Here is a 15,087-nt window from a genome sequence, read left to right as displayed (position 1 = left end):
GGACCAGCTGGAGTTTGTTTATTAAGCGAGCAGGGCAACCACCCAGTAGAGCATTACAATAATCTAGCCTTGAGCTCATGAACGCATCGACTAACTGCTCAGCACTTGGCATTGAGAGCATGTGCCGTAATGTAGATATATTTTTAAGATGGTAGAATTCAGGGAACCTTCATGATGTATTGTATAATTTATTATGATTGGTTTTGTTCTGTTTGCTCGGAGTTGTACCGCCAGTCCACACTGCCAGTCTGATCTGTCTTCAGAACTAGTCTGCCATTCCCATTAGACCGATCTAGCTTTGTATGTACGTGATTTAAATAAGGTGAGTAACGAGTAAGCAATAGCATGAGCATGTGTGCCCGGCCACAGGTCACTGGCGTAAGAAGAGGCTTACCTATCGCATCTACAACCATCCGCTTCATCTGGGTTGGGCTCAGACACGAGCGGCGATTCGAGCCGCCTTCAGCTACTGGAGCGACGTCTCTCCTCTTCACTTCCAGGAGGTCAGCGGAGGTCACGCAGACATCAGGCTGTCCTTCCACAGAAGAGACCAGGGCTGCCCCGTGCCTTTTGATGGACCAGGTGAGACTACGCTTGGCCTTTTTACAAAACATGTTTCCAGACAGCATGAGATGTTTCAAAAGACACCTAAAACCATTTCACGAGTTCACACTTACAAATAATTCAGATAGAATAAATGGTATGCGTATTTGGCGTGCTGTCCGAGGAGAGGGCTCCGAGCTCGGTATTTGGCCCGAACCCAGAGTACTCCCCCTGTATTTCTGGTTAGGAAAGTTAACCAGGTGCGTGTGAGGTAGAAGGGGTGGTGGAGGGATGCTGCAAACTTTGTCAAGGAACATTGGTGAGTTGACTGGGTATTTATGTGATCCTCCACTTGAGCTAATTGGTAGACATGTTGATTACTGATTGTTGACAGCTGGTTGGAATGACATCATGATTAGGTAGATCATTTGAACGTGCTTCTCCCGAACTTAGTTTTTTAAGAAACATCATTTAAGGCATGAAATATGCTAGCCTGGCTCCACCCTCCTACGTACTTGCGCTTAATTGTTAATTTTCCCTCAGTGCTCCGTCTGGGACTGCGGTATATTCTTAGGTTTTTTCTGAACACATTTTAACCGGTCCATCAGCGAACAGAGGGAGTGGCTGAGAACGATGTCATGCGCTATTTTGAGTTGTAGTTCAGTAATGGCGGCGGCGGTGAAAGACGTGAGGAAGGCCATGCATTCCATTGTGGCACCACTGCCGAATATCCCGAAGTTAAAGGTCCCGTTCTTTGCGTGTTTTCGAAGCTTTGATTATGTTTACAGTGTGCAATATAACATGAGTTCATGTTTCGCGTGTAAAAAAACACAGTATTTTTCACACAATTGACTTATCTGTACAGCGCTGTTTCCTCTGTCCTAAAAACGGCCTGATGATTTCCTTGCTCTATGAAACCCCTCCTTCAGAAACACGTAACGAGTTCTGATTGGGCCAGCGCTTCCCATGTTGTGATTGGACAGCAGCTAAGCACACTTTGCCCAGAAAGGTCCCGCCTCTTACCATAACGGGGAGTTGAAAGCGCTCAGTGTGCTCTTCTCCACAACAAACGGCTGTAGTGACGTCATTACAGCAGGAAGTGCAGCGGTGTAGTCCAAACCGGCTGCTCGCTGTAGGCTTTGAAAGGGAACTTCTGTTCAATAAAATATCTAACTTGGCATTGAACTTTGAGCTTTATAATTTTACAGGTATTATTTATGCTCCAACAGCAACATTACACACTAACTAAAGTTTGAAAGATGGAATCGCAAAGAACGGGACCTTTAAACCCGGAGACTTACTGAGGTTTGTTTTGTTGGCCATGACGTTGTGGTCCTTCTCCCCTACAGGGTGAATTCGGGAAAAGTTAGATTTTCCAGCTCGCTCCGTGAGTGATGAAGGAGTTGGCTGAAGCCCTAATTGTTTCTCGTGTGGTCAGAAGGTATTGCCATCATTTACAGAAGCTAGTCAGAGATTTTATTGCTGTCCGTCTCCCACCACACACGTTAATATCCCCGGCCGAATGACCTGCTGCTTTTGACAAACACCGAGATTGTGTGGAGATGTAATTGCGAATCTGAGTCCACATCTCTGAGTTTTGAAGAATATATCACTTCAGAAGTCACTGTTTATATCCTCTTTGACCACCGTATGGTTACTGTTATGTGGATGCATTTCTAGACTTGTATTTCTTTAAATACTGGCCAGTATTTACAAGATAAATATATTTAAAGTAAAAGCACGTAAAAATTTAAATTGGGACGTTATTTATAGCAGTATTTATTATCATACCAAGCATATGACAGGTAAAAACTCATCTCTTCCATGAACACTTAATCTTACATTTAAAAAAAAAAACTCTTTCCTCCTCTATTTCTCCTTTCTTCTTCCCTTTTCTGGTTTTTGCTACTCTGAGCGGTATACAAATCTTGGTATTTAGGGCACTTTTTGTGTTTCTTTGCCTCTTCTTGACGGATCGCTTTCTGTTCTCCTGAGTTGTAAGTTGCTTTGGATAAAAGCGTCTGCTAAATGCATAAATGTAAATGTAAATATGACATTTTATTTATAGCATACGACCAAACGTTAGCAATTGGTTATGGCAGATCTAGAGGGGCTCTGGCCAGATCCAAAAGCTTTAAACTTCAACAGAGTTCCCACCTTTGGGGAAGTAAACGCTTGTCAATGGAGTGGCCAGACTCTCTGCACAAATGAAATGTAGGAGAATCTGGTAAGACCAGGCTAGAAATAGGCCCCATCCTTTCGAAATATCAAATGATGTCAAAAAGTGTCTGTTTGCTCAGCTTGTCCTGATGGGTTCAGGGCAGGTTCTGGGTCACGCCGAAGCCCCGGAGTACGGAACGGTTCACTTCGATGCCGATGAGGTGTGGACGGAGGGGCGGAGCTACGGAACAAACCTGCGCATGGTAGCTGCCCATGAGATAGGCCACGCCCTCGGCCTAGGCCACTCCCAGTTCCCCCAGGCACTCATGGCCCCAGTGTACATGGGATATCGGCACGGCTTCAAACTGCACCAGGACGACATCCGCGGTATCCAACGTCTGTACGGTAAGTACACAGGTTTCACTGTGTCCACATGAGGATTACCCACAGACGAAGGGTTTATATATCAGCTCTCTCAGGAAGACCAGTGGGAAAACCTGTGGGAAAAGCCTCTGCCACCTCGGGAAAGCCGCCGGTTTCGGACCCCTGTTCAGCGACTCTGGACGCCATCATGCTGGGTAACAGCCGATCTCAGATCCGCCAAACACTCAATGTGCTCATCAGCCTCACGTCTCTCCTCTCCTCTCCTCTCCTCTCCTCTCCTCTCCTCTCCTCTCCTCTCCTCTCCTCTCCTCTCCTCTCCTCTCCTCTCCTCTCCTCTCCTCTCCTCTCCTCTCCTCTCCTCTCAAAGGGCCTCAGCACAGGATGTATGAATTCAGAGGTCACTCCGTGTGGATCCGCTCAGAGTCTGGCTACAGCGCTCCGGTCCGGATTAATGCCCTCTGGAAGGAGTTGCCCGGGAACATGGATGCGGCCGCTCACTCACAGAGAACCAACAAATCCTATTTCCTTAAAGGTGAGGTGTACATTTACATTTATGCATTTGCAGACGCTTCTATCCAAAGCAACTTACATTGCATTCAAGGTACACATTTTACATTATTGTCAGTTCTTGCTCTCCCTGGGAATCGAACCCATGACCATGGCGTTGCTAGCGCCACGCTCTACTGATTGAGCTATAGGAAAGTGCAAGGTGTAAACCAACAGTGCTGAGTTCACCAAGATATGCACATCTGTCAAAACACAAAAATAAAAAACGCAATCTTTCAACATGCATATATTAATAATAATTAATGGTGGTGGTTGAGGAGAGATCCCTGATATGAGTGTAAAGCACTTTGGGTTTACAGTAGTACAAATGGAAAGCGCTATATAAATGCCCCATTCATTCATAATTAGTTGATTTCCACAGGAGATAAAGTGTGGAGATACTCTGGCTTTCGACTGGACCACGGCTACCCAAAACGAGTCCGTATTCCTGACGGCATACAGGCTGCATTCTACTTCAGCACCCACCGCGCACTCGTCTTCATTAAGGTAACCCGATCCATGGAAAACAGGAGGCAAAGAGAGCCTTCAGTTCTGGGTCAAAACAGGAGGCAGAGAGAGCCTTTAGTTCTGGGTCAAAACAGGAGGCAAAGAGAGCCTTCAGTTCTGGTTCAAAACAGGAGGCAAAGAGAGCCTTCAGTTCTGGGTCAAAACAGGAGGCAGAGAGAGCCTTCAGTTCTGGGTCAAAACAGGGGGCAAAGAGAGCCTTCAGTTCTGGGTCAAAACAGGAGGCAAAGAGAGCCTTCAGTTCTTGGTCAAAACAGGAGGCAAAGAGAGCCTTGAGTTCTGGGTTAAAACAGGAGGCAAAGAGAGCCTTGAGTTCTGGGTCAAAACAGGAGGCAGAGAGAGCCTTAAGTTCTGGTTCAAAACAGGAGGCAGAGAGAGCCTTCAGTTCTTGGTCAAAACAGGAGGCAAAGAGAGCCTTGAGTTCTGGGTCAAAACAGGAGGCAAGGAGAGCCTTTAGTTCTGGGTCAAAACAGGAGGCAAAGAGAGCCTTGAGTTCTGGGTCAAAACAGGAGGCAGAGAGAGCCTTCAGTTCTGGGTCAAAACAGGAGGCAAGGAGAGCCTTGAGTTCAGGGTCAAAACAGGAGGCAAAGAGAGCCTTGAGTTCAGGGTCAAAACAGGAGGCAGAGAGAGCCTTCAGTTCTGGGTCAAAACAGGAGGCAGAGAGAGCCTTCAGTTCTGGGTCAAAATAGGAGGCAAAGAGAGCCTTCAGTTCTGGGTCAAAACAGGAGGCAGACAGAGCCTTGAGTTCTGGGTCAAAACAGGAGGCAGAGAGAGCCTTCAGTTCTGGGTCAAAACAGGAGGCAGAGAGAGCCTTCAGTTCTGGGTCAAAATAGGAGGCAAAGAGAGCCTTCAGTTCTGGGTCAAAACAGGAGGCAAAGAGAGCCTTCAGTTCTGGGTCAAAACAGGAGGCAGAGAGAGCCTTGAGTTCTGGGTCAAAACAGGAGGCAGAGAGAGCCTTCAGTTCTGGGTCAAAACAGGAAGCAGAGAGAGCCGTCAGTTCTGGGTCAAAACAGGAGGCAGAGAGAGCCTTCAGTTTTTGGTCAAAACAGGAGGCAAAGAGAGCCTTGAGTTCTGGGTCAAAACAGGAGGCAAGGAGAGCCTTTAGTTCTGGGTCAAAACAGGAGGCAGAGAGAGCCTTCAGTTCTGGGTCAAAACAGGAGGCAAGGAGAGCCTTGAGTTCAGGGTCAAAACAGGAGGCAAAGAGAGCCTTGAGTTCAGGGTCAAAACAGGAGGCAAAGAGAGCCTTGAGTTCTGGGTCAAAACAGGAGGCAGAGAGAGCCTTCAGTTCTGGGTCAAAACAGGAGGCAGAGAGAGCCTTCAGTTCTGGGTCAAAATAGGAGGCAAAGAGAGCCTTCAGTTCTGGGTCAAAACAGGAGGCAAAGAGAGCCTTCAGTTCTGGGTCAAAACAGGAGGCAGAGAGAGCCTTCAGTTCTGGGTCAAAACAGGAAGCAGAGAGAGCCGTCAGTTCTGGGTCAAAACAGGAGGCAGAGAGAGCCTTCAGTTCTGGGTCAAAACAGGAGGCAGAGAGAGCCGTCAGTTCTGGGTCAAAACAGGAGGCAGAGAGAGCCTTCAGTTCTGGGTCAAAACAGGAAGCAGAGAGAGCCGTCAGTTCTGGGTCAAAACAGGAGGCAGAGAGAGCCGTCAGTTCTGGGTCAAAACAGGAGGCAGAGAGAGCCGTCAGTTCTGGGTCAAAACAGGAAGCAGAGAGAGCCGTCAGTTCTGGGTCAAAACAGGAAGCAGAGAGAGCCGTCAGTTCTGGGTCAAAACAGGAGGCAGAGAGAGCCTTCAGTTCTGGGTCAAAACACGAGGCAGAGAGAGCCGTCAGTTCTGGGTCAAAACAGGAAGCAGAGAGAGCCTTCAGTTCCGGGTCAAAACAGGAGGCAGGGAGAGCCTTCAGTTCTGGGTCAAAACACGAGGCAGAGAGAGCCGTCAGTTCTGGGTCAAAACAGGAAGCAGAGAGAGCCTTCAGTTCTGGGTCAAAACAGGAGGCAGGGAGAGCCTTCAGTTCTGGGTCAAAACAGGAAGCAGAGAGAGCCTTCAGTTCTGGGTCAAAACAGGAGGCAGGGAGAGCCTTCAGTTCTGGGTCAAAACACGAGGCAGAGAGAGCCGTCAGTTCTGGGTCAAAACAGGAAGCAGAGAGAGCCTTCAGTTCTGGGTCAAAACAGGAGGCAGGGAGAGCCTTCAGTTCTGGGTCAAAACAGGAAGCAGAGAGAGCCTTCAGTTCTGGGTCAAAACAGGAAGCAGAGAGAGCCTTCAGTTCTGGGTCAAAACAGGAGGCAGGGAGAGCCTTCAGTTCTGGATCAAAACAGGAGGCAGGGAGAGCCTTCAGTTCTGGGTCAAAACAGGAGGCAGAGAGAGCCTTCAGTTCTGGTTCTGACTGAAGTGTACACGCCTAACCGGTGTCTGTTCTTTAGGGATCCCATTACTGGCTTTGGGACGAGCTGGGCTCAGAAAAGCTCCTGCTTCAGCCCAGACCTCTGGCTCAGCTGAGTGCTGGCTTGCCCTCGGATCCCGATGCAGCCTTCAGCTCCACAGACGGACGGGTCCATGTGTTCAGAAGTGGCCGGTTCTGGAGCCTGAGTCCGGCGCTCTCGGTGGAGAAGGGATTCCCACGCCGCGCCACGGAGCCATTGATGCCGTGCGGAGATCAATGAGGCTCTAATCGGGGATCAATTATACACCATTACAGTAAAGATACACAGTGCCAGCAGTTTATTAGCAATCTTTATCTAACGTGCATATATTAATGAATATCTATATCAAGCAACAGAGGCATTAGTTAATCATTCAACTGAGTATTGATTAAAAAGACTGAAATTAAGTGTAAATGTTTTATTTGGAGGAAATGCCATCTAATTTTACATTTAAAGGAATAGCTTAATCAGTAAAACCTGTCCCTAATCCTGGAAAAGCATCAGGTCCATTCCCTTCCTGAGGATCCAACAGAGCAACTGTGCATCTGTGCAGTTTATATGATTTCATTTTATAAGCATATGTATTTGACATTTCATTTATTCATTCTTTGTTACCCTGGAACACAAAACCAGTCATAGGGGTCAATTGTTTTTTAAACTGAGATCTTCTGTAAGCTAAATAATCTCCCATTGGTGTTTGATTTATCAGGACAATATTTGAAAATCTGGAATCTGAGGGTGCAAAACAGCTAAATATTGAGTAAATCTTTAAAGTTGTCCAAATGAAGTCCTTAGCAACGCATATCACTACTAATAATACATTTATGATGTACACTAACCTAAAGGATTATTAGGAACACACACTTATGCTGTGTTTGACCCTTTCGCCTTCAGAACTTTCTTAATTCTCCGTGGCATTGATCAACAAGCTGCTGAAAGCATTCTTTAGAAATGTCGGCCCATATTGATAGGAGAGCATCTTGCAGTGGATGGAGATTTGTGGGATGCACATCCAGGGCACGAAGCTCCCGCTCCACCACATCCCAAAGATGCTCTATTGGGTTGAGATCTGGGGACTGTGGCGGCCATTTTAGTTCAGTCAACTCATTGTCATGTTCAAGAAACCAATCTGAAATGATTGGAGCTTTGTGACATGGTGCATTATCCTGCTGGAAGTAGCCATCAGAGGATGGGCACATGGTGGTCATAAAGGGATGGACATGGTCAGAAACAATGCTCAGGTAGGCCGTGGCATTTAAACGATGCCCAATTGGCACTAAGGGGCCTAAAGTGTGCCAAGAAAACATCCCCCACACCATTACACCACCACCACCAGCCTGCACAGTGGGAACAAGGCATGATGGGTCCATGATCTCATTCTGTTTTCGCCAAATTCTGACTCTACCATCTGAACGTCTCAACAGAAATCGAGACTCATCAGACCAGGCCACATTTCTCCAGACTTCAACTGTCCAATTTTGGTGAAATTGTCGCCTCTTTTTCCTATTTGTAGTGGAGATGAGTGGTACCCGGTGGGGTCTTCTGCTGTTGTAGCCCATCCGCCTCAAGGTTGTGTGTGTTGTGGCTTCACAAATGCTTTGCTGCATACCTCGGTTGTAACGAGTGGTTATTTCAGTCAAAGTTGCTCTTCTATGAGCTTGAATCAGTCGGCCCATTCTCCTCTGACCTCGAGCATCGACAAGGCATTTTCTCCCACAGGACTGCTGCATACTGGATGCTCTTCCCTTTTCACACCATTCTTTGTAAACCCTAGAATTGGTTGTGTATAGGGATGCACGATATTATCGGCACGACATCGGAATCGGCTGATAAACGCTTAAAATATAAAAATCGGCATCGGCCGATATGAAAACATTATGCCGATATGCCTTGCCGATATGATAAGGTGTTGATATGCGCCTGCAATAACTCACGTGTGCAAGGAGTGCTACAGCGATAAGACCATGTCAGCACTGCAGTCATTCTTCAAGTGAAAACAAGAAAATACATTGCATGTACAGTGATTTATATTGACTGTTTTTAAATGCTGCCTTGAATTTCTGAATGCACGTACAGAAGGACGTGGCCGTCAGCAGCAGATCTGCCACGTTTTCACAACAAAACTAGCCCAAAACAAGCCCAATCGCGTCTCCCCAGTCCCACTCTCTAGCGCGTGCGGCAGCCTCCACAGCAGCAGAAGCTCCTCCAGGTCCTAGTGCCCTCCAGCTAGACCGCTATATATTTATACATGTAGTGGGGGCGCTGTTGTTACACTAATACAATGAAAAGTAGAATACACAAATAAAGTGAAGTTACTTCTTGTTCTGAATAAACAAATCAGTAATGATGTCATAAATCACAAGCATGACACTTGTAAATTAAATACTTTTATATACAGTGTATTAATCTGTAATAAAATTTTACGAAATGGATGATGAAAAATAATCCAAGGAGCTCTACAATAATTGTAGAATTAAAGGGGGGGTGAAACACTCAGTTTCAGTCAATCTCATGTCAATCTTGAGTACCTCTAGAGTAGTATCGCATCCTTCATATCTCCGAAAAGTCTTTAGTTTTATCATATTTATAAAAGAAATATGGGCTGTACCGAGTCTTTCCGGAAAAAACCGAGCGCCTGGAGGCGTATCGTGTGGGCGGAGCTAAAGAATGACAAGCGCGCAAAGCGGTGACGTCCTCAAGCGTGGAGAAACCGGAGAAACCCATCTATCTCAGCTAATACAGATAATGATCCACAATCAAATCTGAGGCTGAAATAAATTGAACAGGAGAAACGGCAACATCAGGATGTCCGTCTCTGTGGTATGTACTGTATTTAGGGGCCTTTGTGTGCAGTTTATGAGGACATGATTTGGTTTATGGACTATTGTATGTGACTAGACCTTAGAGGTAGCAAGCAAAACGGTTTTGCACGTCAGAGTCAGACTAGTGTAACGTTATACAGAACAACAATGGAGTAACCGTTAGCGCATTTGAATGACGAAGCACGCGATCGTATCGTTTACTGATGTTTAGTCACGCGACGGTAGCCAATAGCAGAGACATTTGAAGTTGATTTACTCACCGGCATCTTCCAAAGCAGGACCGCTCTGTCAAAAACACACTTCTTTGGTATGATTTGGTCCTGTGACAGCAGTGACCGTGGAAATCCACTTTGCGACGCGACTGAAGCGATGCCTTGAAGCTTCCCGTCATTTCTGCGTTCAAATCGGTTCAAATGCAGCGCTGCCTTCCCGGAATGCTGTGCTGAAGCGTTGAAGCCGCTCGACGTCACCCAGAGGAATAAAGTGGAGCGCGGCGCGTCATTAGTGTTCACGGACGACTGGATCTGCACCTGAGAGACTGTTTACAGCGTGCATTTCCTCTCTCGCTCTAGTCACGCGCGCGCGCACCCTACCGGGAGAAGAGCCCGTACAGCCCATACAAGGACCTTCCGCTCTATTAACGTCAAGTAGACCCATACTCGAAAAAAAACTCGCCGAAACTTGTGAGAAACCGGAAGGAGTATTTTTAACACAGAAATACTCCATCAAACGTCCAACATTAGTTTTTGAAACTTTGTCTATGTTTAGGATGGGAATCCAAGTCTTTAAAGGTGTAAAAAGCTCAGTATGCATGAAACAGCATTTCACCCCCCCTTTAAAAGACAGCATCAATGGATGTCATGCCACCCCCACTTCATGTGCACAAACGTTACATCCAAAAATACAATATTTAGGTTACAGCTGCATCTGGGGTGAAAAATTACTGACTTTATTATTGTTATTTTCAGAGCTTTTAATATACTCTTATCATAAAAAAAAACTTTATTAACATTTATTTATCTTCAACAAGAATCCTTTTAGTAAGGATACCTCAGAAATCTAAAACCAGAATGAAAAAAATAGTTTTTGCTCAAAATGGTGTTGTTTCCAAACAAAGGGAAAAAATAAACATATATCGGTATCGGCATCGGCCAAAATGAGCAGAAAAATATCGGCATATCGGATATCGGCAAAAATCCAATATCGTGCATCCCTAGTTGTGTATGTAAATCCCAGTAACTGAGCAGATTGTGAAATACTCAGACCGGCCCGTCTGGCACCAACAACCATGCCACGCTCAAAACGGCTTAAATCACCTTTCTTTCCCATTCTGACATTCAGTCTGGAGTTCAGGAGATTGTCTTGACCAGGACCACACCCCTAATGCACTGAAGAACTGCCATCTGATTGGTTGATTAGATAATTGCATTAATGAGAAATTGAACAGGTGTTCCTAATAATCCTTTAGGTGGGTATCTTAATATCCTAATGATTTTTGGCATTAAAGAAAAAGGTATAAGTTTGACCCTTATAATGTATTGTTGGCTGTTGACTCATATACCCGTGAGATTATGACTGGTGTTGAGGTCCAGGGGCACACATTACTCGTTTATGTAATTTTGTATTGCTTTATTTGCTTTGCTCTTATTGTATGATTGTGTGGTTTGAAGGGATGTTTGTCTTCAGGACTCAGAGATTAGAGAAGGTCTCCATCTCACGGTTGTGTTAGGTCACAGGACGCTGTTGTGAAGCTGTAATTTCCCAGTGATATAATAACTCCTGCTGGATTTGTGCTGGTCAAATGAAGTCTTAGCACTGAAACATAATAAAAAGAGCAGAGTTTATTGAATAATCTTAGTTGTGTATCATCACTTCTGCTCTTTCTGCTTTCACAGGATAGACTTGGGCTCTCATCTACCCGATCTCTTTAACCTCCTGGAAAACATCCGCTGCATAAACACATATTTGTCATGCCAGAAATAATGATTTCACGCTTTAAATGCACAACAAATCTGAACCAATAACGGCAGAGCGAGGTTTGGCACACTTTTAGAGCAAAAAACAGTAATTGTATTACCCATAAGCTCCAGGGCATTGTGCCAGTTCTGCCATTAGGGGGCGCCACAAAATCAACTTCACAGCTGCTCAAAGCAGTCACACACTCACCAGCCATCTTCTGTGCTAACATATGAATCACACAATTTAAAAACGTTGAACTTTTCTGGAGTAAACAGTGATGTTATCATCGTATTTTTAATTTATCATAGAGTGACAATGTTGGCAGATCAGTATTATAGTTTATAGAATTCATTAAGACCTAATAAATAATTTTTATTTGCATATTTAGTTGAATAACTATTTGGCATGATTTCCACAGTGTTTTGTAATCCTGTAAAGAGCATTTGTATTTATATGTGTAAATGTAATTTATTTTCCTGTGATCAAAGCTGAATTCCTCATCCTCACTCCAGTCCTCGGTGTCTCGTGATCCTTCACTAATAATCTCACATGAGGATCTGATCATCAACACACATTTAGGATGATTATCAAGTTAATAGTATAGTTCAAAAGAACACTATTTATTAGAAATAGAATCTGTTTTACAGATTATAAATGTCTTTACGGTCACTTTTGATCAATTTAATGTGTCCTTGGTGAATACGTTTTTTTTAAACATCTTACAAATGTCAAATTATCAAATTGTATCTGTACCCAACACCTGCATTTATATCTATAACATTATTTGTTAGGAAAAAAAAGTTAAAAAGTCTAAAAAGTCAATTAAATGATTTGATAATTTAATAATTAAGATTTAATAATTAGATTGATTTACGTCATTTGGAGCGACCCCTCATCATGTGAAGTGACCAATAATAGCAATAACTGTATTAAATTATAAATATAATATCTGTTTCTGTATCTGAAATATCATTGATACCTTATGCTGAAGCGAATGGTATTTAAAACATTTTATCAGTTATATGCAATTTACAGGAAAAATAAGTATGTTAATTGCATTTAATAAGGCAACTAAAACTATAGAACAAAAAAATGAGATCATTATTTTCAATTTTTTTTGTGAAAATTTTCAAAAAGTTACGCATGTTAAGGAAATTAAATAATTTAAGACATGACGTGTTTTTAAGGCTACGGCCAATTCATCAAGATGAACAAACACTAGAGCCGCTCGATTTAACGGTTTACAGAATTCGTAATGTTTCAACAATTGCAAAAGATATTATAATGATTTTGTATAATGGTGTCAAGAGCTTAGATCTCAATGAATCAGATCAGTATTTATGAGCTCTATAATTAATTCACATCGACGCTAATGAAGAAAACACAAACTTACCAAACAGACACGGGCAGACACTAACACACTCACAGACACGGGGCAGACACTAACACACTCACAGACACGGGGCAGACACTAACACACTCACAGACACGGGGCAGACACTAACACACTCACAGCCACGGGGCAGACATTAACACACTCACAGACACGGGGCAGACATTAACACACTCACAGCCACGGGGCAGACATTAACACACTCACAGACACTGGGCAGACACTAACACACTCACAGACACGGGGCAGACACTAACACACTCACAGACACTGGGCAGACATTAACACACTCACAGACACGGGGCAGACATTAACACACTCACAGCCACTGGGCAGACACTAACACACTCACAGACACTGGGCAGACATTAACACACTCACAGACACTGGGCAGACACTAACACACTCACAGACACTGGGCAGACATTAACACACTCACAGACACGGGGCAGACATTAACACACTCACAGACACGGGGCAGACATTAACACACTCACAGACACGGGGCAGACATTAACACACTCACAGACACGGGGCAGACACTAACACACTCAGACACGGGGCAGACATTAACACACTCAGACACGGGGCAGACACTAACACACTCAGACACTGGGCAGACACTAACACACTCAGACACGGGGCAGACATTAACACACTCAGACACTGGGCAGACATTAACACACTCACAGACACGGGGCAGACATTAACACACTCACAGACACGGGGCAGACATTAACACACTCACAGACACGGGGCAGACATTAACACACTCACAGACACGGGGCAGACATTAACACACTCACAGACACGGGGCAGACATTAACACACTCACAGACACGGGGCAGACACTAACACACTCACAGACACGGGGCAGACATTAACACACTCACAGACACGGGGCAGACACTAACACACTCACAGACACGGGGCAGACACTAACACACTCACAGACACGGGGCAGACATTAACACACTCACAGACACGGGGCAGACACTAACACACTCACAGACACGGGGCAGACATTAACACACTCACAGACACGGGGCAGACATTAACACACTCACAGACACGGGGCAGACATTAACACACTCACAGACACGGGGCAGACATTAACACACTCACAGACACTGGGCAGACATTAACACACTCACAGACACTGGGCAGACATTAACACACTCACAGACACTGGGCAGACATTAACACACTCACAGACACTGGGCAGACATTAACACACTCACAGACACTGGGCAGACATTAACACACTCACAGACACTGGGCAGACATTAACACACTCACAGACACGGGGCAGACACTAACACACTCACAGACACGGGGCAGACATTAACACACTCACAGACACGGGGCAGACATTAACACACTCACAGACACGGGGCAGACATTAACACACTCACAGACACGGGGCAGACATTAACACACTCACAGACACTGGGCAGACATTAACACACTCAGACACTGGGCAGACATTAACACACTCACAGACACGGGGCAGACATTAACACACTCACAGACACGGGGCAGACACTAACACACTCAGACACTGGGCAGACACTAACACACTCACAGACACTGGGCAGACATTAACACACTCACAGACACTGGGCAGACATTAACACACTCACAGACACGGGGCAGACATTAACACACTCACAGACACGGGGCAGACATTAACACACTCACAGACACGGGGCAGACACTAACACACTCACAGACACGGGGCAGACACTAACACACTCACAGACACGGGGCAGACATTAACACACTCACAGACACGGGGCAGACATTAACACACTCAGACACGGGGCAGACACTAACACACTCACAGACACGGGGCAGACACTAACACACTCACAGACACGGGGCAGACACTAACACACTCACAGACACGGGGCAGACACTAACACACTCACAGACACGGGGCAGACACTAACACACTCACAGACACGGGGCAGACACTAACACACTCACAGACACGGGGCAGACACTAACACACTCATAGACACGGGGCAGACATTAACACACTCACAGACACGGGGCAGACATTAACACACTCACAGACACGGGGCAGACATTAACACACTCACAGACACGGGGCAGACATTAACACACTCACAGACACGGGGCAGACACCAACACACTCAGACACGGGGCAGACATTAACACACTCACAGACACGGGGCAGACACTAACACACTCACAGACACGGGGCAGACATTAACACACTCACAGACACGGGGCAGACATTAACACACTCACAGACAAGGGGCAGACATTAACACACTCACAGACACGGGGCAGACATTAACACACTCACAGACAC

The 15,087-nt window shown here is 45.4% G+C and overlaps 1 protein-coding gene across 1 annotated transcript in view; it reads left to right on the top strand.

Annotated features, from left to right (window-relative positions):
- Positions 1-7,199, top strand: part of pym1 (PYM homolog 1, exon junction complex associated factor) — a 40,189-nt gene extending 32,990 nt beyond the window's left edge. Inside the window, exons 3-8 of the mRNA XM_067414634.1 lie at positions 370-582; positions 2,863-3,112; positions 3,187-3,281; positions 3,455-3,619; positions 4,016-4,140; positions 6,573-7,199. Of these exons, the coding sequence (XP_067270735.1) occupies positions 370-582; positions 2,863-3,112; positions 3,187-3,281; positions 3,455-3,619; positions 4,016-4,140; positions 6,573-6,812 (1,088 nt within the window). The 3' untranslated portion in view covers positions 6,813-7,199. The remainder of the gene's footprint in view (positions 1-369; positions 583-2,862; positions 3,113-3,186; positions 3,282-3,454; positions 3,620-4,015; positions 4,141-6,572) is intronic.
- Positions 7,200-15,087: the final 7,888 nt, after the last annotated feature.

This window comes from Pseudorasbora parva, chromosome 13 (assembly GCF_024679245.1).
Source record: "Pseudorasbora parva isolate DD20220531a chromosome 13, ASM2467924v1, whole genome shotgun sequence".
Classification (NCBI taxonomy): Eukaryota; Metazoa; Chordata; class Actinopteri; order Cypriniformes; family Gobionidae; genus Pseudorasbora; species Pseudorasbora parva.
The sequence above is the reverse complement of the archived record's forward strand: the minus strand, read 5'-3'. Positions and strand labels throughout refer to the sequence as shown.